Source organism: Brachyhypopomus gauderio, chromosome 11, assembly GCF_052324685.1.
Source record: "Brachyhypopomus gauderio isolate BG-103 chromosome 11, BGAUD_0.2, whole genome shotgun sequence".
Lineage (NCBI taxonomy): Eukaryota > Metazoa > Chordata > Actinopteri > Gymnotiformes > Hypopomidae > Brachyhypopomus > Brachyhypopomus gauderio.
Window position 1 is genome coordinate 24366497 of NC_135221.1, and position 26264 is coordinate 24392760.

Sequence of the window (26264 nt, forward strand, 5' to 3'; positions counted from 1 at the left end):
TAGCGCTGTGTTGGTCCTCCAAACCTGCAACAAACCAGTTCATTCAGAAGATGGCAGTAATATTTCGAGTTTATTACAGTAAACGCGTCATCAATCGGAAGGGGCGGGTAATTTATTTATCATGGACGTGATTTTATTACACATGTCCTTCAGAAAAACGCAGTTTTGCCTTCAGAACTGCCTTAATCCTTTTGTGGCAGATTCAACAAGGTACTGGAAACATTCCTCAGAGAGTCTGGTCCATATTGACATGATGGCATCACACAGTTGCTGCAGATTTGTCAGCTGCACATCCATGATGTGAATCTCCCGTTCCACCACATCCACCACAAATGTGCCCTATTAGATTGAGACTGTGGAGGCCATTCGAGAACAGTAAACTTATTGTCATGTTCAAGAAATCAGTCTGAGATGATTAGCACTTAATAACATGGCATGTTATCCTGCTGGAAGTAACCATCAGAAGATGGGTACACTGTGGTCATAAAGGTCAGCAACAATACTCAGGTAGGCTGTGGCGTTGGCACGATGCACTAATGGGCCCAAAGTATGCCAGGAAATATGGATGAATGTTCAATTTATATAGCACCTTTCAAGATACCCATGGTCACTTTACAATTTTAACACAGGTACAAGTCTTACATGACCAATCACACACCGCGAGAAGTGGCAGCCAATTGCACACAGCGTACTCTCTACCGGGATCCACAGCCCCCTGGGGGACTGAATGGGGTGCAGGAAGGGGAGAGAGGACAGACCCTAGGTTGTGCGTGAAAATCCCAGTAGATCAGCAGGTTCTGAAATACTCAGACCCGCCCGTCTGGCACCAACAACCATGCCACATTCAAACTCAATCTGATGCTCAGATTGAACTGCAGCAGATCGTCTTGGCAATGTTTACATGCCTAAATGCATTGAGCTGCTGCCATGTGATTGGCTGATTGTACATTCATATTAATGAGTAGTTGGAGTGTCCCTGATAAAGTGGCCAGTGAGTGTAGAAGCCAGTTAACCTAGACATTAATTTAGGGGTTGTAATCAGATGAATAAGGCAAACTGTTGGCAAACACCGATTAGATACATTCAACAGAAATAAGAAGCTTTGATTTCACCACGGGTGAAATATAAATATGCCGTAAAGCACACATAATCTAATAAATTTTGTTCCTACTCCATTTCGTGTAATATTGCCAGGTGCACCACAATGATAGACCTTTTTTATGAGCAAGTAGTCCCCATGTCCATGTGTGCATGCCGATTCAGTACACACCCACATGCATTACTGCCAATGTGTTGGAACTTGTCTACGTGGTCCGCATAGAGAAACCTGACCTACTGCTAACTGTTACTAGCTGATGGAGTTAATCGAGGACAAAGAGTGAAGTGTAGGATAATGCACCGAGCTAACAGGCAGGTCATTCACGTCACGCCCTAAAAACAGCACTACTGTTATCTATACAAATGCTCAATTAACCGATTGTTTATAATTGTTCATGTTGTGGCCTGGTGAGATTTTATTCATGCCTACGACCTGCAGTGGAAATTTACTGGCTCCTTAACTGAGAAAGGGACTTGTCTTAGAAGTGAGGTTTCCAGATGGAGCCTTAAAAAAGAACCAAAATGTTAGTCAATTACATTCATAGAATTCAAAGGAAGATTTTTTTCAGGTGTTATGCAATAATCTTGTTATTTTTTGGCATCAATCCAGAAGAGAAGCTGTAGTAATAATTGTACTCATCTTGGGCCTAAATCTGCAGTGGCAGGCTTTCTTTTCTCCTTGCTAAAGCTTGCTCAGGTCATTTGACCAAAGAAAGCTCCATATTTGAACAGCAGTATAGTTGGAGGACAACAGACATTTTGCAGACTTGCTCAACCAGTGCAACAAGTAACTAATCACACTGCATGCTGCTTACATTCTTAGGACAAGCATTCTTTGTCTAAAGATGAAAATCAGCTTCACCCACCAAAGGTGTATTTCTTTCGGGAGAAGGGTTGTTTGTTTTGGGTTTGCCTGAGTATTTTATTGCTATTTATTTGTTTTTATAACATAGAAAACACTGTATAACATTTACATTTTAGCCATTTAGCAGATACTTTATTGTAGAGTGATTTACAAAAGTGCTTTCATCTACTCATAGAATGTATCCTAGTGACTACAATAGGTTAGAGTTGCTAGATACCGTTGGACTAGAATACTGTTGAAATCATGCTAGGTTTTCAATTACTCAACAGCAGTATGAATTTCATAGGTGCAGGTTCAATGGTCATATAAATGCGTTTGAAGACTGCAAAGGACAGCCAGGAAACGTCTCACCAGCAGGGAGCCAGGTCAGGGAAAAGTCTCAATGCTTATATTGCACAAGACTTGAAGCACCTCTACAAAGCCTCTGGTAATTTTGGCTTTGACCATTATAATCATGCATGTAGGGACTCATTTTTGACTTTGTAGGTGAGCATCAGGGATTTAAATCTGATGCGGGCAGCTACTGAAAACCGGTGATGGTAACACAGCAGTAGAGTGACGTGAACTTTGGAAGACTGAAGACTAGTCATGGTGTATTCTGGATCATTTGTGGAGCACCGATGGCCCATAGAGGAAGTAGGAAGTTGCAGAAATCTAGCTTTGTGATGACTAGAGACTGCACAAGCAGTTGGTTAGCTTCTTGTGAGAGAATATGACAAAGGTGAAATCTGAAAAACCAGGTCAGATTTGAAACACTGAGAGGGACGACATTGAGAACGATTGTCCGAACCTTTTCTCAGGCTATGACCACGGACTGTGCAAGCATATAGGCTGCACTAGCGAGATAATATGAATAAAGCATGAATGATTTCCACTGTCCAGACATGTCAGGGGATCTCAGTGGGGTTGACTTGCTACACGACTTGTGTAATAAGATTGCTCTGCGGAGGAAATCCTGTTACACACATTGAGTAACATGCAACTGCTCCAGTTATATTAACCAGACATATCACACACCTGACTGTTTACATAACTCGCACACATGTGCTTCATGTGGGATGTGAGTAAATGCTTTTCTGTTCCATGTGTGCCTTACAGTGTCCTTATTCACACAGAGCCGCTTGGAAATGCAGCTGTCAGCTCTGCCTACATGCACAAACATGCTGTGCTGCTGTCGTGCCCAAGCAAGTCGATTGCAGCGAAACATTCTTGTTGCAGTCTTCCAGCCACATTCTTCACCCACAGATGTATGTATGCATGTACATGTTTGTTTGATTTTGGATTTCCCACAATTCATACCCTTTGGTGTATGCCAAAACACAAATGCCCTGATACCGAAGTATGGGCCTCCTGATATATTCGGTTTCGGTATGCTTTTAGTTATTCAAATCAAGGACAACTTAAGAAAGTCCAAGGTATTTAAAGATGCAGTGAGAGAGCCTTACAAGGTGGGGAGTCTTGAGATGATCACTTCTGTATGTCGAGACTTGTTGCTAACCTGGTCTGTCAACTTATGCAACATCGTTGCCCTTTGATCGTTTCCGTTGGTTTCTAGATCATTTGCTCATAGCATTATTGTAGTTTATTTTGGAAGAGTTTGCACTATGATTTTTTATCATTCAATTATTGAATAATTAATGAATTATTACTAAAAAGAAAGTTTAATTCAGCATTAGGCTTTGTGTCTAAAAAAAAACAAGTCTTGTGTTGGACTCTCTCATGAGCTGTGAAAACGAAGAGTGCACTCTACAAGTTTACTCTAACCACACCCTCGGGAGTGGAGCGCTGGGTCTGCAGCAGGAAGACCGAGATGTGCTGCTCACTCATATGAACATGTCAGATCCCCAATACCATGACAAGGAACACTGAACTGAAGTGTCATTGTCACCTTTCACAGCAAAATGACAAACAAGGACAAGATATAGTACTGTAATGTACTTAGAGTGGTGAGAGTTGTAAACATTTTAGGACACTCCAGAAATTCATGGTTATAATTTTACTTGTAAAACACACATTTTGTATAAAAAGATGGAGTGAGAAACATGAAGTCTTCTTGATTGGTCAATTATCATTCTGTCCATCTGTACACTGGATTTGATTAAGCTTTTTAGTGTCACTATGCATATTTATTCATACATGTATCACAAAATTCCAAGAAACTAAGTAAAACAATGTCTGAATGTGTTTTTAAAACAGTAACACAAAGTCCTCATGTTCATGATCAAAACATTGTGATCTACAAAGCCTACATGATATAATGCAAAATAATCTATTACCTAATAATCCAATCATAATATCATGCAAGAAAATCTATTGCAATGATTTGAGGAGGCAAATCAGTAAGGTATGTTTTAAAACATTTATTTTTTTAAAACAAAAATAGCATTTTACATGTCATTCATTCAATATCTCATCCAGAATGGCACCAGATACATGACACCGACATGGGCATAGTTGAAAAAGTTATTGGTTTGCTACAAGCGATATACACATGCTTGTGCTTGTGCTGGATTGCTCAAGTGCACCTATGTCATCTTTTCCTACTCTAATGAATGCAATATAAGAAGTTTCAGAATATAGCTGCAATTATACATGGCTTTACAACTGGCCTCATCCGCCCCTTAACGTTGCACTCCTCTTTGCCCACAGAGTTGTGGGACAATGCAATATGATTTAAACATGGATTTACAATGCACAAAGCAAAGCAAAGGTGGTGATCGCATTAAATCTCTTAAGATGGTGGAGGAAGAGGGGGAGGGGCTTGAGAAAGGGGCGTGATGGGCCGGCGCACGGGGATCTCATGGACCCGCATCTTTGGCCTTCTTCTCTTGCTCAATATCTGTTGAAGAAAAAGGAAATGCCTGTAAGAATTGGGATGATGCAACAGTAGAAACTAATGGTGGCGAGTGCAACAAGGCACCGAGAACACTCCCATACTGCACTGGGCACGAACACTCCCATACTGCACTGGGCATGCAGGGTTATTTTAGGAAGAAAGTAAAAGTGAGATGAATGCACATTCCATGAGTCAAGACACCATCATTCAACACCAGTCATTCTGACTTTGTATTACTCAATCCTGCAAACTTCTACATGGAACTTAAAGCCATTAGAGTTAAAGAAAGTAAAAAAAAATCTGGTCAGCTTTAATGATGTTCTCAGTATTCTATATGTTCATCTGGACATACATAATATATCTACCTACCCATCTATCTATCTATCCAGACTTAATTTATTTCATGTTTCTATTGCACTATGGTCCAGATACCATCTTGAATTATACACATGTTAATACACAAGGTAATTACATTTTCGTAAAACATTTGGTATATTTATATCTGTCTATGCCACACTCCTAAGCCATTTGCAGTCTGCACTCAAGATACCATTTGGCAAAAAATGTGCGGGAGGTGCTTAAACAGAATGCGTTAAGCACGGCATGTTAGGGTATATACCATTTTTCGCCATGATGGTGAATGCCGGAATTCATAGAGACTAATGTGGGATGTATTGTGAACAGGCTTTAAGATTTAAGAACAGGCTTTAAGATTTTATATAGAGGCCCCTGCATTGCCTCTCCAGACTAAAATCTTCATCTGTCCTACTGGAAAGTTTAGAGTCCTGTAAGGTCATGGTGGAAACCAAAGGAAAACTGGTGCAAATCCACTCACTCAAGACATTTGTCCAAATCACAGCGCTACCAGGAGCCTCAGACACAGATGGACTTATATGCAATAAATTGTATTGCTGTTTAAGGTCAAATCTTTTGTTATTGTGAGCAGGGAACATGGGCCAAGTGACAGTGACTGATCTGATTACACTGGGGTTATGTAGTCTTCACAAGCAGTGGCACCAGTGTTGTGCAAAAAAGTGAGGCCAGTAAACTGTTCTCAACGAGAAACCTTTGTTGCAACACCAGTGGAGCAGGAAGAGAATGAAGGGGACATGGGCGAGTAACAGCGGACACTAGCCAATGGAATGGGAGAAATGTCCCGGAAAAAGTAGAGAGTCGGGAGTAGATGAGGACATTCGTCACCTTTTGAAATTCTCTCAGGTTAACATACCTCCCCTGGGCTCGGAAGCTCCAACATTACCATTAATCATTTACACTGCAAGTTATATTTTAACTGCAGGTTTACATATAATGAAAGTTCGACAGGTTAATTAGTAGTATTACCAATAAAATGCAACAAGAAAAATATCAAGTCATTTTTATGAGACATTTTCTCCTGGCTATGAGACTGACGAGGAGGGATGAAACAACAACACAATTAAAGGACATGCCTTTCTATATTTTGGTTCTTTTTCTTGGCACCAGTAAGCTACAGGTGAAACACATACAAGCAGTCATTTCCACCATTTCCTCCCAGCATGTCTTTGACTGCCAAAGTCTTCACATATCTACTGTTGTGATCCGCTGTTTGTTCCCCTCTGTAGAGGCAACACAAATCTTGAATACATGGATCATTGAAGGAGCTAAACTATCTCACCCTCTTTAGTTGGAAGGGTGTTCTTCTCCGCCGTATTTGTCTTTTTTAGACATTTCTTGTCGAAGTTCTGGACCTCCTGTTTGACTGGGTTGTCACTCATTTTGGATGATCTGTGGGGAGAGTAGACATTTCACTGGATCATTTAGTGGAATGGGAGTAAATTCAAGTATTTGACTTGTTTGAATGCTAAAAGCTAACCATTTCATGCTTATGTAAAAAACAATATGTAATAAAAAGCCTATAAAGGAAGTGGAAGTCTTTGGGAAGTGATAAAAATGCCAAAATGGACATTGCAGATTCTGAACCTGCAATCTAGTTAGACCAAGTACACTCAGATAAATGTAGTAAATGTTTCCAATTAAATCAGTTTCTTTGAAACTGGCAGGCTTGTCTTTCTGATTGCCTCAAGGACTGAGTCACCTTTTACATGTTAGTTCATGCCTTTACCCGATTTCTCCACTCCAAACAGTGTCTAGGCAGGTAGTTGGGCCCCACCCCTGAAGTTATTTTGATGTTACGTAACATTTCACTATCAGTACATAAGATAAGCTAGTTTTAAAACTAAAAAAGAGTGCAAAGTATACTAAAGGGTTTTGTTTATTACAAGTGACAATCTTCCTGTAGAAACCTTACTTTGCTAAAAATCAGCAAATATATAATTGCAATTTTTTTGTGGTACAAAAAAATAATAACAACTACTATGAGTAAACCACTCTGTCCCACAACTTTAGCAAGCTTTAACACGCTCACACAGCTGCAGGGCATAAACAGGAGGTTGTTGCAGGGAGTAAACTCTCAATTTAGTTTTTTTACTCCTTTGTCCCAATTCATTAATACACATGTACAATTAAAATAGGGATTTTTTAAACTGTAATGCTAGCCCCTGGATGTTCGATCATTCTAATATTGGCACTGCACCATTAGTATTAACTATAGTAACTAAAAGAGTCAAATACTCAACACCAAAGCCACAGTGTGGAAATGTATTTGTTTCATCAAGCTGTGCAAACAATTGCAGAGCTTATACACAAACACAATGACAACTCATATGAGTCACTACAACACAGAGTAGTGCGGTTATTATTATTAGAAACACAAGGTTGGAGCATTGCCCACTTTATATGGAATACATTTCATCTGGCTTTTGACTATTAGCAAAATGCAGAAAGCAAACAATTTATGAAGCATTGCAGATTTTTACTGCATAACATGCCTACTTCTCATCATCCCTCATGTGACAATGTCGCCCACACATTCTCGTTCTGGAACAAAAAGGCTACTGTGTATTTCTATGCAGATTTGTTGCTGAGCGAGAGATCGGTACATGATCTTAATGCAAATTTGTCTTTCCAACCTTACTCTACAGGAAAATAATAAACAATGTTATCACTTGACTTCCTTATCAGCAGGTGCCCTTGCATAAGAGGTGGGTGTGGATGAGGTGGCAAAATACATTATGGCTCAAGTATACTTTTTTAATTACAGAGGAGGCAAAGTAAATACAAGAAAAATCTATTTGTCATCTCTCACCATAAATAATGGTTTTTTAGTTTTGTCAGAGATATGAGAATACATTATTGGATCTACAGGGAAGTGAAAGCGTGCTACTTTACCCCGCCCAGAGCATTCAGCAGCTGTTATCAGTCCCCACGATGCAGGTAAAAACTGCTTCAGACTTTATATTGTGCCATTAGCGAGTTATATGTACTTTTGATCACAAAAGGGATCTCTTATTTTCTCTAGAGATGATCCATTTGATAATATATTTGCAATATTTTTTACTAATAGTGCTGCAATGAAACAATTTGAAGATAAAGCTGAAGGGGAAATAATACCAACTGGGTAACTGTTAATCCATAAATGCTTATAAATGTTTACTCAAAGGAATGCAGCTCAGCCTTGGCATTTAGCCCTCGAGTTGGCACTGAGAAAACGGAGATCTTGGACTGTAAGATTTGACACATTTGTGGGCAAACCCCTAAATTCTCCTCGAAACTGACCAGAATGCCAAACAGCTCTCACGCCATCACATTAACGGGCTTGTATAAGACCTGGTGTTAGAATAGCTTTTGGGTGGGTACCTGCATATCGTTACCTTCAAACACTCGGCACATCCTTAACGAGACTACACGATTACAGCCTACCTGAAACCGTAGCAGACTAGGTCAGCTACACGGAGAGTAACAGATATAGGACTTTATCGTCCTCCCTTACCTGGTACTGTCCTTGTGCGAGTCCTTCACAAAACGTCTTTATGGGACCTATGCGTAATGCACGGAAGTCGACCTGTTTAAATAGTAAATCACGCCCTGCGCCGTGTAACATGGATGCAACACGGTGGCTGTCATTGGTCAGATCGACCCGTCCACTTCATCATTGGGTAAACCCAGTCCACCACACCGCCGTGGAATAAAGTGGCATACGTCTACCAGAAGGGATGTGCCATATATATATCTTCGTGTTTAATAGAACTCGCATATAAACTCTTCACCATCAATGCAACTAATTACATCCATTTAAGTCCTAAGAGAAAATTCGGTAAAATTCGTTTTTAATCTTCTTTCTTAAGGTGTGGTGAAGTGAATGTTAAGAAAGCAACAGCACAACCTTGAGGTTGCTTTGGTTCCGTCAGATGCAGAATTGAATTTGCTATGTGAAAAAACACGTATCTTTATCACAACCTCCCGTGGTGCATTTTTCAATGAACACTAGAGCGAATAACTGACCACCTTAAAAAATATTCAAGCAGATTGTTACTTTCTTTTTCTTACCTGTGATATTATTCATTTATGTTTTCCCTCATTCACATTTTCACACCACGCTTATACTCTCCCCGGCCACTTTATTAGATACACCTTGCTAGTACTGGTTTATTACACTTTATTAGATACACCTTGCTAGTACTGGTTTATTACACTTTATTAGATACACCTTGCTAGTACTGGTTTATTACACTTTATTAGATACACCTTGCTAGTACTGGTTTGGACTCCTTTTGTGAGAGACATAATAAAAAAAATCCAGAAATCACAATGTATGATTTTTTAATGATTTTTTTTTGTGTTACTGCTGCAAATAAGTATTTGAACACATGTGAAAATCAATGTTAATATTTGGTACAGCAGCCTTTGTTGCTGTACAGAGAACTTGCAAAGTGTGTTTAAATACTTATTTTCCTCACTCTGTATATATATATATATATATATATATATATATATATATATATATATATATATATATATATATATATATATATATATATATATATTAGCACACCTTGCTAGTACCGGGTTGGACCCCCTTGTGCCTTCAGAACTGCCTTTATCCTTTGTGGCATAGATTCAACAAGGTATCAACAAGGCATTTGCACCCACAGAACTGCCACCCACTGGATATTTTCTCTTTTTTGGACCATTCTCTGTAAACCCTAGAGATGGTTGTGCGTGACAATCCCAGTAGATCAGCAGTTTCTGAAATACTCAGACCAGCCTGTCTGGCACCAACAACCATGCCACGTTCAAACTCACTTAAATCACTTGTCCCCTGTCCCTGAAGGTAAGAATGATTAACCCACAGAGGATGTTTTCTTATCCCTCAGATATACTGGATCTCTTCTGCACCAGCAACTTCATGAAGTTCGCTCAAGACTACCGGAGCTGGATGGCCCACGCTCCCTCTCCCAACACACACAGGTACAGTAAGCAGCAGTTCTCAGTTCTTTATTGGTCCTTTACTGTTTAAAAGACATTGTCCTTTTATGGATGACTTAATGAGGCTGGTGATAGGCAGGGGTACACGTACTTAAATCCGTGATATCATGCTAGAGTGAATGTTTTTCAGAAATTTCACCCGAAAGCCAAATATCCCTACATTTTTCTGGGTAGTGAGGGTTTCAAACATCCCTTAAAACTACCAGTGATATGCCAGTATTGATTAATCACATTAATTGATGCACAATCTTAGCACCATTTTACATCTATGAAGATGTAATAGGTAAAGAATGTATTAAATCAAAATCAAATCAAATATATTTGTATAGCGCTTTTCACAACATATGTTGTCACATATGTTGTCATATTGTCTACACAGTTGCATTTATATAACCTGTGATGCTTTTAGGTATGCAATACCTAACCAAACCAAAAGTTATATTTTAATTTCCATTATGTGGTCTTGTATTCATTTTACACAAAAACAAGACTATAGTCCAGGGGTCGGCAACCTATGGCACGCATGCCACCGTTGGCACGCGGAGGCATAATCAGTGGCACGCGACACGCTGGACCAGCATAAGCAAAAAATCTCAGACAGAGAGCACGATCCTCCAATCGAAATCGCTCCTCAGCGCTCTGCTAAGCTGAGGCGTTTATAATATAATATAATTTCGATATAATTGTGCCCATTTACACCCCCCCCCCCCCCCCCCGCTCAACAACTTACGTTCGCCACTCGGCACACACTCCGTGTCTCAAAGGTTGCCGACCCCTGCTATAGTCTGTAATATTTTAGGAAATTCCTAGCCATGTGAAACCAGATTATTTGGATGTTATCAGATTATTTATATGAACAGAGAAGATCCCTAGAACTTAAAAATAAATCTGGAGGAAGAGTGGAGCCTCCTGACCACGGAGATCCTGACCACGGAACTCCTGACCACGGAGCTCCTGACCACGGAACTCCTGACCACGGAGATCCTGACCACGGAGCTCCTGACCATGGAGATCCTGACCATGGAGATCCTGACCACGGAGCTCCTCAGCCTGCGCGCCTCTCCAGCTGGTCATATATAGCAGTGGTTATGCCCCAGGTGATGCAGGAGCGGAGGACAACCAGCAGACCCCCACGATACAGCAGAGCCACACGGCACTGCCGGGCCTGCCACAGACGCAGGGCGCTGGCCCTCACCCCCGGGCTCTCCCCACCAACCCCAGCCTGCATGTTGGCCACCAGCACTGAAAGTGGGTACAAGGGCAAACTAATCACTATTGAGTTCACCACACCCGACATGAAGGAAGAAGCTATGGGAGAAATTCCATGATCTCTTAAAGCACTGGAAGTGGGGTCCTTCAGGCCGAAGTACAGGCTGTTGCCTAAGGCATTACGCACAAGTATGGGCAGCAGAGCTCTGTAGTACCCAGACGCTAACGTTTGCCGGCTGAGCCGGGCCAGGACACTCCTGAGGGTGGGCAGGCTGCGGTCATTCCCACTGTTCTGGAGCACGTTCTGCACGCGCTCAAAGGGAGTGAAGACGAGGGCTTCGGCGACACCCGTGCCTAGGCCGGCCAAGGCTTGAAGCGCCGCTCCGGGGAAGACAGGCTTGGCCCAAGAGGAGAGCCGCTCCAGAAGGGAACCCTGGAGGCCAAACAGGAGGGTCCCATTAAGGGTCCTCATCAGCAGGGGCGGGGCTACGCCACGGTACAGCCTCCACGGCCCCTCCCTGTACAGCTGGGCCACGGCACCGCGCACCGACGTGCTGTGCAACTGCTGGCGGAAGACTGTTTTGTAGACTGGGAAGGTGAGGAGGGTGGTGAGGGTGGAGACCAGGCTGGACGTCCCCCCGTGCATGTAGCTGCGGAACCAGGCGGCAGCATGCGGGCCCGGCTGATCCTGCTTTAAGTTGCTGTCTGCGTGAACCTGACCCATCACTCGCTCCGCTGTATCGCTGCACTGATGCACAAGAGCAGAAGGGAAAACAGAATCATGGTAAATTATCATAGTATGCTGTAGAATGGGAGTGTTTAATAGGAGCCAAGACACACTAAACCATAGACCATATACATGTAAGTGAAAAAGTGAAGTCTCCGTGAGTCAGCTGCCCTCTAGTGGCTGGCTGCAGTACAACTTTTAACCCTGCCCATTCCCATGTAAGTGAATGGCACAGATAACAAACTTTCAATTTACATTATACATCAAATAGGTTTTGGGGGCAGTTATGTTTTATGTTTTATTTCTTACTATATAAAAGCCCCTTACAGGCCTGTGGCAACTTTATGATAAACTCCACAAACCCTCTCCCTGTCTCTCTCACTAGTTCACTACAGACTAACATGATCATTAATACATTTGGACACAGTATGCACAGGTTTTTGCTGTTGTTGATGAAAACCAGAGAATGTAATATCCAAGATGGAGTTCCTATGAGGAGCCACCAGACTTTTCCCTCTCTCAGTGCTAAAGTGCATATGCACGTGACCTAGAGGGTGTGTTGCAGTACAATTCCAAGACCTACACACTATAAGGGTATTTGTTTGGGCATTTAACTGAACATAAATTAAATGTCCTTTAGGCCTATAAATAAAACAAACAAAGCCACATTGTGGGTGAGTTACATCCTTCCCTGCTGAACTGACATCCTCAGCATCTACCTTAACTTTAATTTAAGCTTACAAGATTTAACAAAATTTCACCTAGATTTTGCTGTACTTTAATCTGCTGTTCAATTAGTTGACTGACATAATTACTTTGGAGCTTTTGAATAGCACCTTGAACAGTGCATCTGTCATAATCTCTTCATCAAAGGAGGGTGTGTTTCCCACTGAAACTGTAGTGGTGGTGTTTGTGGCCCTTCCCAATTCAACAGCAGTCTGAACTCTTTGCATCATTTCCATTAACTCCAGCCATGTGACTTGAACACTCTGCTGCCACAGTGGATTAATAAGATAATTCTTTCTTTTCTGTACCAAGTTATCATTTTGTTCTTTCACACATGAAGACCTCCGAACAATGACCTCATTGTGAATTACAGAACAGGAATGCTCTTCACTAACTAGTGGATTTGAGTGCCCCTGATTTACAAATGGACAACTGCAGAATTAAAATAAACCGTAGGGTTGCTCTCCTCAGGGACTTTCTCTTCTACCTCTTCTCCCTTAGAGGAGATGTTTCTCTCATCACTTCTGCGTGTCTCTTGTTTCTTTGCTATATGTGAGAAGTACATCATTTGGGCCACCAGGTGCTATTGTGGATGTGCTTGGTATGGTGTAGTGGGTAACAGCACTGCATCTTGTGGAGGACCAGCGTTTAAATGTTGGAACGTGTACCTGCTAGATTTGACTGTTCACAAGTGCAAGACATGCGAGAGGTTAAAAGAAAAGCTCATAATCAGAAAGCATCTAAGTTGTGAACATTAATATCAAAATTTTACAATGGACAGAGTAGCAAGCTACCATATACCATCTAACCTGGTATTAAATGTCAAGGGATTATCATCTATTAGCTTGCTGAAAAGTAGTACCATAAAGGTAATTGCAAAAATGTTTTGAATATGACCCATTTTAGTGCCTGAAATTCTAATTTGGACAGAGTGGTTATTTTCACTCCTACTGTAACGCAGCTCGCGCTGCAGAGCGAGAGGACGGACACAAATGCTGAGAAGAGCGAGATTTATTACAGGGCATACCATCATCGGAGTCCGAGAAGCAGTCCAGGGTCATAACAGGAGGGCAGTCAGAATAACAGAATAACAGAATAAAAGACAGGGAAACACTGACCAGGCAGGGAGACATAGAGCACAAGAACAACGGGCGGCAGAATTCAAAACTAGAGAGTACAACGAACATCAAGACAACCAAAATAACCGACGAAGGACAAGGGAGACTCAGGGGCTAATATACACAGGACTGAAACAAGGAACAGGTGATGACAATGACACACGGGCGTGGTAATAAATAGGGAATCACGGAGACAAACGAGCAGGGCGGGGTGAACGGGCAAGGAACACAGACACGAGGGAACCCGGAGTGACAGCTAAGGGAGGAGGGTGCGGCCATACGTGACACCTACTTAGGTCTCTGCATAAGCAAAGACTCTAGTCTTCCCTTCCCAGATTCTGACACATTGTAGCACCCAAGATTTGTGGTGTTAGGGTTTTTATGTAGGATAAACTTCCAGATTGCATAGCACTATACTGGCATATTGGTCAGTTTCTGTATAATGCTCTAAAAAGCAGACTGTCTTGAATGGGTTATCTGAGAACATTGGCCCCCACCAATAAAGGTGTAGTTAAATTGTAAGTTGGATCGGGGCAGGTAAGAACTATGAGACAAAAAGTTGGTCCTGTCCCACAAACACTACTTGGAAATTTAATGTCTGTGAATTCATCTCTTTTATGGATATGTTAATGCACCCTCAATAAGCAGGGTTTTAAACCTATAAAGTGATACAAATGGTGCCTGGGAGACCTGGGACACCAGTATACATGAGGCAGTGACACCCCCCCCCCCCCCCCCCCCCCCCCATCTAGCCATGTTACCAATCACAAGGCTCTTAATTATTTTATAACATATTTCTGCTTATTTCTTTACACTAATATCTTGAATAACTGCATTCACTGGATTCTGAATATAAATGTAATAAATGTGTTTCTTCTCCACACTGATGGTAATGTTATTGTTTTGGCTGTTCCCGTTATCTTGTCCTTGCGTACATTGCTTCCTTCTCACCGTTCTTTGTGTTAGACACTTTGGCTTCAGCCTCTTCTGTTTCAAGCTGATCAGATTTTCTCTCCGTCTCAGGAATGAATGGTCTCAGCACTTTGGTTGGTGCCGTAGTGTCGCTCTCCTCAGCTCTTTAAGGTGCCTTTTGTACTGAGAGCTGGAGTGTTAACCTATGGACTCTGCAAGCACTCTGCAAGAGCAAAGTGCTCTGGACCCGAGTGGATCTAAATGGATTTTGCGCATTGTAATCCTCACTTTTTGTGAGCATCTTAGCAACATGCTGGCTAAGTGTGACGGCGGGAGAGACAAGACGAAGACGAACAAGGAAGCGGTCACTGGTACAAAGACAAGAGATACATAAACAAAAAACCCTCAGGTGTCGGGTTTCTTAATGGGCCACGCCCACCTGAGGGACGAACCCCACTGCAGGAGTGGGTCCATTATGTAATATACTCAAGCTGTGTGCTTATTGTAGGCAAACAAAGTCTACTCTTTAGATAATTCTTTGGCTGCTGGAAAATTTCTCCAAGGGGTCAAGGATCACAAGGATCACTACCAGTTATTTTAGGAAATGTCCTGGGTTTTGACTGTTTCTCTGATTGCTGTGTTCTTAGTTTGTACATGCACACACACACACACACACACACACACACACACACAGAGGAAGACAGCTGTGTAGTTTATATTATGTAAAATTATTTTAGAGAATGTATAATATATGCTTAATTAGGTATAAAGAAAAAAAATCATTATTTATACCTAAAGCATAAAAATCCCTCTAAAGCATAAAAACCAACTGAATTGTAATGATAATTCCTTAGTAACTCCAATAATAAACAAATCAAATAAGTTTTATTGTCACATTACTCATAGGAGCTAGGTGGGTAAAAAACTTAAGTGTGAACTTAAGTGTGAGAAGGAAGATTGTATATATACAGCACTATAATAGATATATATTGCAGACAACCTTAAAGCCAAGTGCAGCATGAGAGGAGAGGGTAGTATCATTGGATGTTGTCTAACGTGATCTTCCTATTAAGTACTGAGGAACTGGGGTGGCACCATGGGTCGTATTAGACGGGATGGGATGTGAGTATGTGAGGGGAAGAAAAACCCAGTTGCTCTGTCTCATGCTCAGTTTGAACCCAAATGTGCTCAGTGCCGTTGTATACCTCAGTGTGGTGTTCAACATGTTTTTACCCATTAATATTAAATACTGCTTCACTGCTAAACTTAATGTCAATTTGAAGAACCAGACGGACTGATTCTTATCCATACTATGAAATAAATGTCTCTGTGGCTTTCCATAAGGAACGTGCTTAACTGTTTAAAAATACGGACCCAAATACGGAGGTGCCAGGTCAATTTATATACACACGCACATGTATAAGAGACTTACTGAATTATCGTCATTCTACATCAATATATAGAAACCTGAATAATTGTCCTACGTTGCATAAATGCGAAATGACAGAGAGAGAGACAATTGCTTGCATCATAGGAAATAAACCGTGTACCTCCGTGTCGTTTTCTGCGTTGTCTGTGTCGTTCTAGCATCACTTCGTTACCCAAGTACAGTAACGTCGAATTGAATACAGTTCATTTCTATTTAAAAAATATTCTTGAAGAATAGTTCGTTGCTGAAACCAAACCAATGACTTTACATTTGTATCTAATATTTTCCCGTTATGTGTTGTCCGTCGTTTTCTCAGACACGCCCAGTGACCATGGGAGGGGTTCATTCACATCGGTTCTGACGGAGCTTCTACGTCAACCATCAGATCTCTGGTCTCAGCACATTACAGGTTAAAACTACGCTAGTCTTTTAAAGTTAATGCCTGATCTAGAGTACAATACAGTTTTAAGCGAGTAAGAATTGCCTAGTCATTAAGCTCCATTCACATGGGTTGGTTATATTTATGGACTCCGTCTACTTACATCTACATGATGTGCAGGTTACTACGGAGATGAACATGGACGTAATTTTGATTTCAAAAGTGGGGGGGACATAGATTCGTCGCTATTTAAATATTTGGTTTTAACCGTAAAAACTGGGGGGACCAAAGCCGCCTTTTGAAAAAGTGGGGGGGGGACATGTCCCCCCCGTCCCCCCCCAAAATTACGTCCGTGGAGATGAAGCCAACTTGATACCTGCTTAAGTGACGAGATGGACGTGTCCCACCAGTACACATGCTGCCATACACATCGGGCATTTTGGCCAATAGCTAATAAGGACGCTCAAGGAGGTTACATTTGGCTAGCGTTACTGTAATTAAAATCCAAAAGTGCAATACCAATAAATACGAATTAACTGGATTTAATTTAATTGTTATACCTAGCCATCACCGTTTATTAGAAATTAATTAAACCTTTAAATAATGGATATAGCAGATTCCAGAGGTAACACCACATCATCAAATCTGCTCAACTGAAGGCTGAAATTAAGAAACGTCTCTCCTTCCCCAGTGTTAAAACTACATTTTGATGACCCTGAAGTGGTTCATGTACTTACATCCTGTCTTGTGACAAACAACTGCACACAAGGCATCGATCACCAAAACCACTGTTTTCTATTTATCATCATCATCAATGTAAATGACCAATACAAAGTCAAATGAAAAATATTCAAATGTGCAAGTTCTATTTCATTGCATTACTGTAACGAAAAGCCAACAAGGGCCCCCTTCCACTCATTTATCTCTAAATCTAATAACACATTAGGCAATTTGAAATGGATTATTTAACAAACATATAAAAGTGAAGTAACAAGCACTTTATAGCTTCATACTGGAACAAAGTGTGACATTCCAGAAAATTCAAAGATTTCTTAAAAAAAAAAAAACAAAAAAAAACAAAAGCAATAAAAACAGACTCTGTCAAGGAAGCTCCAGCCTGCAGAGACCCCAAGGTACAATCCCCAGCATCAACTAAAACGAATGCCAAAGAAAAAAACAAACCCACAAACATCTTCTACACAAACACATTCTTCAAACGGGATGCCAGTGGCAACACCACCTAAACACCTCTTTTACCGTCATCGACAAAGCCCAAATAAATTAATCTGTAACCAGTTATTAACCAAACGACCTCACGTGTATGTGATGTCTCAGTCAGTGTATTATAACAAGAAGGAGGCTGTGAGATCAGGAACTAAACGGTCAGGCTCTCAACCTTAAGGGGAATAATTTAGAAAGCTTTGCTAGAATGCTGAACTACAAATAAATGCTCCAGCTGGGGCGGTGGGGGGGGGGAGAGGGGGGAGGGGGGTGTCAGGGAGCTGTTGATTTCCCCTGGGTCAGGATGAAGGGAGTTCAGGGAGCTGTTGATGTCCCCTGGGTCAGGATGAAGGGAGTTCAGGGAGCTGCTGATGTCTTCTGGAGCAGGATGAAGGGAGTTCTCAGCGAGATATCTGCTGCTGAAGACCTGGGCTTGGGCTCCCTTGTTTTAATAACACAGCCAATGGACAAGTGGCAAGAGAGAGAAGCTACAAAGGAACATGGCTGAAAAGATAAGAGACAGACTCGCCATTATGGGTCCTGCGAATGGCCTCAGCCAGGATCATGGAGATATCAATGACCTGGAAGAAGTGGGAGGTGAGAAATGTGATCACAATCTGCGCAAGATCAGATTTTAGACCCTTTTTAAATTTTAAGTCAGAAGTTTCTCTAGACAAGAACATTATAACTAGCTAAAAAATGTTTGTTTATGTTGTCTTCATGTATTTTTCTAATTACATTTATGTATTTGCTTTAGGACATAAGTCAAACACAAATGAAAAAGTAAAGTCCTCTTGATATCTAATTTTCATTGACTGAACAGTACAGCTGATGACCCAGAGAAAGATTCCCTCTCACACAGTCATTGACAGGAATGTTTGTTGACTGGATAAATAATTGGAAATACATTTTCATTTTGGCAGAGCTGGAGTGTGACTGAGAGGAAATGCAGTTTGAGTGTTATTCAGTTTGTATGATCACAGCTATACTATTGAAACAATGAAAATGAAACACCAACAGGACTTGCAATCTCCTTTTGAATTAAATTTTAAATGCACACTCACATGTAATTATAATAAAAATTTGGTAATTATAAATTCAATTAAATTTTAAAATTTTGCAGCCAATGTTCACAGAATTGCAAATATAAATATAGGTATTGCATTTGAATGAGTGCACTTAAACATGGAATATGCTGCCATAGAAAAAAGATTTTAGTATTTTTGGCAGCGTTTTAGTATTGTGTCAAATGTTTGTGAACGGCCAAAATGTGGTTAGACATAACTCAGGAATCCTCCTTAAGGAATGTGCGTGTTCCTGACTGGGATCGAACCTGTATTTTAGGACAGTGCTTCATCTTTTCCTCCTGTGGTATGGTGTTGGTGACAACTACAGCCTCGAAGCAAGCATTGTTGATGCGTGATATGGCGGGCCCAGAGAAGATGCCATGAGTGAGGATAGCATAAACCTTGGTGGCACCAGCAGATATAAGCCTAGGAAAACATACAGGGGAAAGAAACCCATTAATGAAACTAGTCCTTAGAATGTCAATACACAATATTCTTTATTAACAAATAAATACAGAGTAATACCACATAAGATAAAATAAAAGCATTACTTGTCAGCCGCATGGCAGATGGTACCACACGTGTCAGCCATGTCATCAACCAAGATGGCCACCCGGTCTTTCACATCTCCAACCAAGACCATGCGATCCACCTCATTAGCTTTTTTCCTCTCTTTGTGAATGAGGGCAAAGTCAACATTTAGTCTGTCTGCTATGGAGGTAACCCTGTCAATGGAAAAACACATTTTAGAGACAGATTACTTCAAATTAAGAAGAAAAAAAAAATGCTAGGTACACACACCATTAACATCAGACACATTTCGCTCAGTAATAGGTAATAGGAAACCTTTTAGCTCCGCCAGCATCAGGTGAAACAATGGTGCACGTTTTCCATTCAGGGATATTCTCCTTAATCCATTTTAGGACAGCAGGCTCCGCATATAGGTTGTCCACAGGAATGTCAAAGAAACCCTAACAAACACATAAATTAGGTGAAAGACAATCAAAGACATAACTCAAGGAATCAACGTATGCTGAAGAGACTGAATGGGTCAGGCGTCAGATCTCACCTGTATCTGGGAAGCATGCAGGTCCATGGTGATTATATGATCCGCACCTGCAACCGAGAGCATGTTGGCCACCAGCTTGGCAGAGATGGGCGCCCGGCTCTAGAGAGAGAGAACAGTCAGTGTGATCCTGTGGTACACAAAGCACTAAACACTGGAGGAGGACGACAATGGACTTGGACAATGGACCCAACCAGTTAGATAGATGGGTATCGTAGGCTATGACTTTATACTTAAGCATTTTCAACTCTCAAATGCTATAGCCCATAACATCTTTATATTATTCAATGGAAATTACATTAAGACTGCCAAAGTGCAATATTGTAAATAATCTACAAAAAACTATTATTTATGGCCTATTGTCATTTGAATCTACTGTATAGTATAAAGAATTAACATTCTAGCAATATTTAAATAATTTGTCCAATTTAATCACTGATTGAACCATTTTTAGGACAGATTTTAAAATGCCAGCAGAACTATAACTTGTGCTATAATAAGACCTTAGAGGTCTATTTAGAGGTGCTATAATAAGACCTTAGAGGTCTATTTAGAGGTGCTATAATAAGACCTTAGAGGTCTATTTAGAGGTGCTATAATAAGACCTTAGAGAGGTTCTGCAAGCTGCCTGTTCTGTGAACATGTAACCAAATACATGCTGTCCACAGGTTATGGTGCTGAAATATCCAGTGTTATGACTGTTTTGACTACAATGTTATTTTGAGGCAATACAATCACACACAGATTTATATAATTTTACTCTGCTTTGTTCTTGGATCTAGAAACTATGACTGCTGTATATACACAAACGATTCAACAAGGCTTGTAAAGTTTGAATGCCTCAAAGCACACTCATACTCTCATATCTCTTACCCTAAACTAAGGATTAGTACCCAGATATCAAAATCACTATGCTTAGCAGCACATCTTACTAAACAGCGAGTTTCTGCATGGAATTTTACGGACACATCCTTAAAACGGACTTTGCCACTCCATCAGTGGCGAGTGGTTCATAACTCTGCGGGGCCCACAGACGCACCTTGTCCTTCTTGTCCTGACGTGCGTAAGGGAAGCAGGGTATGACGGCAGTGACGCGGGAGGCAGACGCTATCTTGCACGCGTTGATCATAATGAGAAGTTCCATCAGGTTGTCGTTTATTTCTCCACAGCCACTCTGTACAATGTAGACATCCTCCCCACGAACACTCTCTCCTATCTCCACACTGTAATGCAAAGAGGGTTAAAGGTTAGATTTACTTCACATGCATGCCTAAAAATACAGCCAAAGAAAAGGAACTCATCTTTAACTGTGTTCTTTTTGAGTAAAGCCTTTTGAAACACTAACAGAACGACAACAGTGGAACAAAAATCAATTGGGACACAAATTAGACACAATAGAGACTCAAAGTGCTCATAGTGGCTCAAATGTAACATTTGATAAAGGGACGGTGTTAACATTAAAAAACCTTTCATCTGTTCAATAGTGTAGAGCAATGCACTGTAATTTTAGGGGTGCTAGTTACGTTTTCCACTCAGAAAAGTGGGGTCAGGGAGACAGAGTTAGACACAGATGATGTAGCAGGAGAAGTGGGAAATAAAGCTTTAACAAGAGCAAGAAGTAGAAATGTTGAAAGGACAAGAAGGAACATACAGTTCAAAGAGAAGACCACAGACATATAGCAGAGGGGAGAAGAGACAGTTAGCTTTCCTCAGGTGATACCGAGTTGTTCTTGTCCCCATGGTAAGATGATTATGCCTATTCCCATTTGAATTTGAATCACTGTTGGAAGATGAGCTTCAATATTACAATGAAACATTGCCATGTAAAAAATTCCAGAAGTGGCAGCCGAACACAGCCACGTCTGGATAGACTCCCCAAGACGTATCAAGGGTTTGCCTAAACAATCTCCCAAAAAGACCGTTATAAAACACAGTGCTGGCTGGAATATTATTGCAAGACTTCCTTTTTGTTTTGCTTGTTGACATTTCTCTGTTCCCGATGCCACAAAAGTATAGTCAACTCATCTGAGTGAGATCATAACCGGAAGAAAGCCATGTTTGAAGACAGAGTGTTCTGTTCTCATGCCTGAATGAGAAAAATAAGTGAAACTTTGTTTCTATTGATCGTTACGGATACTCAAACACTTGCAGAAATTCTCATCTTCACTGCCACAGAAAACAGTACCAGCAGGGTCACAGGGAGGCTGTTGGCTCAGAAAAAAGTGCCATGTTTACCAGAAATGTTCAACTTTATGAACAACTACGATCCAGGTAAAAGGAGACTTGAACAAGAAACCAAAAATATTTTGCAAACAAACAAATCATTTAAAACTGTCTGGCTGAAATCTTTAACGTCAGTGTGCACCCTGTTTTCAGTCACTGCTGATGAGATCACAGATGTCAAAATAATCTGAGCAATTGCCGTTTGCAGTCAAATACTTCTACTCTGCTGGGTTGGATGTACCATTGCCGCAAGAGGACGTGCCGATGCTAGCTCCTACCTGAGGCTCATCTGCACTGAAGGGACTGTGACTAATTGGCCTGGGAACTAGAACCATAACGATAACTGTAGAACCACCTTTTGTCCACCAATACGGACTTGTGCTAACGGGCCGCCCAACGGAGGATGGGTTCCCTTTTGAGTCTTGGTCCTCCCGAGGTTTCTTCCTAATCCCCACCATCATAGGGAGTTTTTCCTTGCCACTGTCACCTCTGGTTTGCTCATTAGGGATCAGGACCCATATGATTGTAAAGCTGCTTTGTGACAACATGCGTTGTAAAAAGCGCTATATAAATAAATTTGACTTTACCTTTTTCCACCATCAAGATGAGTGGCTGTCTAAAGAAACAGAAACAGGCCAAGACTATGAGGGAGCATCTATGATGCAAGTCACCTTTTGACAACAAGCAAACAAAGTAGACAAGTACGTCTTCTATATTCATCACAGTGCCGCTGCTTTATCTAGTCATGCTTGATTGAGTCCAGAGTGTACATGAAGCTGAACATTTCTTTACTTTATTAAAACAATGCTTATTTATATATGGATCATATGTACATCAGAAATGGCTTAAAGGTCCAGCAGGAAATGATTGATAGAGAAGGGAACCACAGTGCCGTAGGTTATAGACATGGGTGTTCCAGACAAATGTCCTATCAGATAATGGATATGTTGGCTGATTGTGCAGGAAAAGATCTGCTCTGAGAAACATGACTTATAGGAACAAAAGGGAATGTGGTTCAAATGGATCTAAATTCTGGTCTATCTAGAACTATTGATCTTAAAGACAATGAAAAATCACACCGAGGCCTTTTTTGTTGACTCATGCTAATTGTGCAGATATGAAAAAGTGGCATTTCAGCCCACAAAAAGGTCAATATAGAAACAAAGAAACTTGATTGTCTAGTTAATGCCACCCTTGAACAGCACACAGAACCAGAAAGCAAGCAAATGTTTGAGGTCAAAGTATACTACCCAGTAATCAATTACATGATAGTGGCAACGGAATTACTTTTCTAGCCTGAATTGCAACATAATGAAAGGTGTTCAGGCATTTAATCTGTCAAGAGTCACATTTTCCGAGAACAGACTATTTATTGCTCATGCCCATGTGATCTAACAATGAAGGCCTGAATCATAACAAGTTTCACGTACAACATGTACCAGGTGGACCTCACAAAGACCTACAAAGAGTGAATATCGCACCACTCTCCAACAGTGTCAAAATTGTGGGTTTTTTTTAATTATTATTTTGCAAAATATTGCACAGCTTCTTGTGAAAGGAGCTTTTGATCTCTAAATATCATTCAAAAACATTTACAGAACAGGTAATCAAGTCTGGCCATAGTCAGTACTGAGTCCAAAGCACCAAAGCATTGAACTGGGATGAGCGTGAGGCAGCTCGGACATTAATACCCAAGTTACATTAGCTAACTATCTGTAACTTCAGATTCACAGTGAAGTCAAAATTTGGATTGCTGTTTTTTTTTTTTTAACACAAACATTCAACGTTTTGTTGGCTTTGGGTGGAAAATGTTTTTATCCGTGGCATTTTAGCTATCCATGACGTCTAATTGTTTAAACATTTAATCAACATGTCTCATGCATGTAAGATTGACAGCAGTAATTTACGATTTATCAACTCGGGTCGTGACGCCCACCTAGTTTCAATCGATGGTTCAGGTAATCATCTACCCAGCCTTGATCTGTGACGTATTTACACTTGTAATCATGAAGCGAGCAGAAAACTGAAACACGCGCTGAAAACAGCTGTGAGCGCACTTAACCGGACAATTCATGTTTCTCTGCTCTCGCAGTCACTGTTGTTGCTCGGTTTTCTTGATTTTTGCGTGCTCAGTGTGTCTGACTTGCTCGATTTAACCCGATCTTTGCGCTCTCGTATTAAAGACAGTAATCTAATCTCACTCCACAAGGAGCAGCACTCCGTACAGCCAATGCAGCTGGCTAACGTTAACATAGAATACATTCACCACTCACACACTCACCACGTCTCTTGGTTGCTAAACTTTTTGGTGACGACCTTTCCCAGCTCCAGTCCGAGGCGGTCTGCGATTCTCTGAGACAAATCCTGGTGGGAGCTCCCGCTGAAGATCTTGATGTTGGGCATCTCGATGGGTTCCGCAAGGAGAACGGGGCAAAACGGCCTAAAACTGCACAGGAGGAGCTTGCTGTGTGGGGTCAGATGGTGTAAGGCGACGTTAAACTCCCCTGTTAGGTCTGCACTACCTTCACGTCTTCACTACCTTTCCGCCATAACTGATCTCACGAGTCTCCAATGGCGCGCGAGATCACCAGCGAGTCCTGCGCGTCTACGTCATTTAACCCCTTGGTGACGTTTTGTTCCACGTGAACAGCCTTCTCACCACGTGGTGCTTTGAATCTCCTGTACGTCAAAGCGCGCATATTTTCCATTGTGCATATATATATATATATATATATATATATATATACGCACGTGGAACACTTCATTATAAAAAAATTACAAGCACATGTTGAATGAAATTTGACTTTTATTTGTCACATTCTCTAAACGTGAGTTTTCAATGGAAAAAAGTCACGCAGCCAACTGATAAAATTCATATCCAATATTAACTAAATACAGTCATGTCCTTCAGTTAACTTCTGGCGAACGTAAAATGGACACAGATTCAGTGTTATATCGCCGGTGGATGGCGCCAGAGCTAGCGAACTAGTAACGTATTGAATCATATATGTTGATCTGAGGTAAATAAACTGGATATTTTTTTTCGGCGTGAGATATCGGAAGTGTGGCGTGAGAGCGTGTGAAAACGGTCAAATGCGTGTGTCTCACGCTCAATGCGTGAGAGTTGGCAACCCTGGACACCTCTGGTTTGGTGCTGTATGAGACATTTTACTTCACAAGAAAATAATTTCAAGTTGGGCTTAGAGGGTAAACGGTACGATTTGACTTGATGTGTATGTAACCTGGCTGGTGGGGACGGGAGAAGAAGTCTATCTGTGACCGTGCGTGCTGTGCTGAAGACGCTTCCTTCCACTCCCTGAACTGAAGTGCTGCTGCAGCGCATCTGGTGTTAAAGGAAGAGAGAGGTCGGGTGTGTGTGAGGTGGTGGCTCACTTCAGGGCATTTTTAATCGCTCAGGTTTTCAAAAGATCAATTTAAACCGACCTCAGTAAAATGATAATAATAAAAAAAAAAAAGCACAAAAAAAAAACTAAGTTTCAAAAGGGCACTTTCATTGTTAAAGGGCAGAGTTGGTGGTGTCTATGTGTGCACGCCAGTAATTATATAAATATATATATATATATATATATATATATATATATATATATATATATATATATATATATATATATTAGTGGTGGGCCGTTAACGGCGTTCGTTAATTTGATACTCTTATTGGGCGATATAAAAATTATCGCCGTTAATCTATTCTTAAAGGTGGGTTGGGAACTGGATCAAAATGGCTAAGCAAACTATGATGACTTCAACTTGATAGTTTAGCTCGGCTGTATTCCTAACCAAATTGCACAGTAGGGGCGAGAACGAGTTTTCAAACTTGTGAATTACAAATCGTACCTGTTTTTACATGGATGCAGCCACGAAGTCGCCAGGTTTGCTTCATGGAAAATTCATTTTATGAACGTAAAGTGTTACCGGAGCGGAGCTCGGAGCGGTCGTTTTCTGCATGGTCCTAGCGCTAGATCAGTCACTATTTAAATATTTCTTTTTAACCATTAAAACTGCA

The 26264-nt window shown here is 41.0% G+C and overlaps 3 protein-coding genes and 1 long non-coding RNA gene across 5 annotated transcripts in view; 1 reads left to right on the top strand and 3 right to left on the bottom strand.

The window, feature by feature from the left end:
- LOC143527551 (uncharacterized) overlaps positions 1–17745 on the top strand; it is a 19129-nt gene extending 1384 nt beyond the window's left edge. Inside the window, exons 2-4 of one of the 2 annotated variants that reach the window (XR_013134164.1) lie at positions 3079–3210; positions 10052–10145; positions 16601–17745. This is a non-coding gene — a long non-coding RNA (uncharacterized LOC143527551). Of the gene's footprint in view, positions 1–3078; positions 3211–7919; positions 8112–10051; positions 10146–16600 lie in introns of those variants that run through there. The other variant, XR_013134163.1, reaches the window with a different exon arrangement.
- Positions 4304–8824, bottom strand: tmsb1 (thymosin beta 1). The gene is made up of 3 exons (XM_077022845.1): positions 8668–8824; positions 6454–6563; positions 4304–4802 (listed from the first exon to the last, which is right to left on the bottom strand). Exons 2-3 carry the CDS (start codon positions 6551–6553, stop codon positions 4762–4764), a joined length of 141 nt encoding a protein of 46 aa, XP_076878960.1. The 5' UTR covers positions 6554–6563; positions 8668–8824; the 3' UTR covers positions 4304–4761.
- LOC143527547 (solute carrier family 25 member 53-like) lies at positions 10889–16604 on the bottom strand. Its single transcript, XM_077022843.1, has 2 exons — positions 16406–16604; positions 10889–12120 (listed from the first exon to the last, which is right to left on the bottom strand). The coding sequence occupies exon 2, from the start codon at positions 12094–12096 to the stop codon at positions 11209–11211; it is 888 nt and encodes a 295-aa protein (XP_076878958.1). The 5' UTR covers positions 12097–12120; positions 16406–16604; the 3' UTR covers positions 10889–11208.
- prps1b (phosphoribosyl pyrophosphate synthetase 1B) lies at positions 17440–24826 on the bottom strand. Its single transcript, XM_077022844.1, has 7 exons — positions 24522–24826; positions 21057–21240; positions 20021–20119; positions 19798–19922; positions 19503–19676; positions 19218–19377; positions 17440–18465 (listed from the first exon to the last, which is right to left on the bottom strand). The coding sequence occupies exons 1-7, from the start codon at positions 24641–24643 to the stop codon at positions 18373–18375; spliced, it is 957 nt and encodes a 318-aa protein (XP_076878959.1). The 5' UTR covers positions 24644–24826; the 3' UTR covers positions 17440–18372.
- Positions 24827–26264: the final 1438 nt, after the last annotated feature.

What these genes read in the sequence shown, in the direction of transcription:
- prps1b (XM_077022844.1), bottom strand. Translation starts at nt 24,643, where the DNA reads ATGCCCAACATCAAGATCTTCAGCGGGAGCTCCCACCAGGATTTGTCT. An exon ending in TGCATGCTTCCCAGATACAG is followed by an intron (nt 19,923 to 20,020) that starts GTGAGATCTGAC and finishes TGTGTTTGTTAG; the next exon opens with GGTTTCTTTGACATTCCTGT. An exon ending in AGCACTGTCCTAAAATACAG is followed by an intron (nt 18,466 to 19,217) that starts GTTCGATCCCAG and finishes CACTTCTTCCAG; the next exon opens with GTCATTGATATCTCCATGAT.
- LOC143527547 (XM_077022843.1), bottom strand. Translation starts at nt 12,096, where the DNA reads ATGGGTCAGGTTCACGCAGACAGCAACTTAAAGCAGGATCAGCCGGGC.
- tmsb1 (XM_077022845.1), bottom strand. Translation starts at nt 6,553, where the DNA reads ATGAGTGACAACCCAGTCAAACAGGAGGTCCAGAACTTCGACAAGAAA. An exon ending in CACCCTTCCAACTAAAGAGG is followed by an intron (nt 4,803 to 6,453) that starts GTGAGATAGTTT and finishes TTTCTTCAACAG; the next exon opens with ATATTGAGCAAGAGAAGAAG.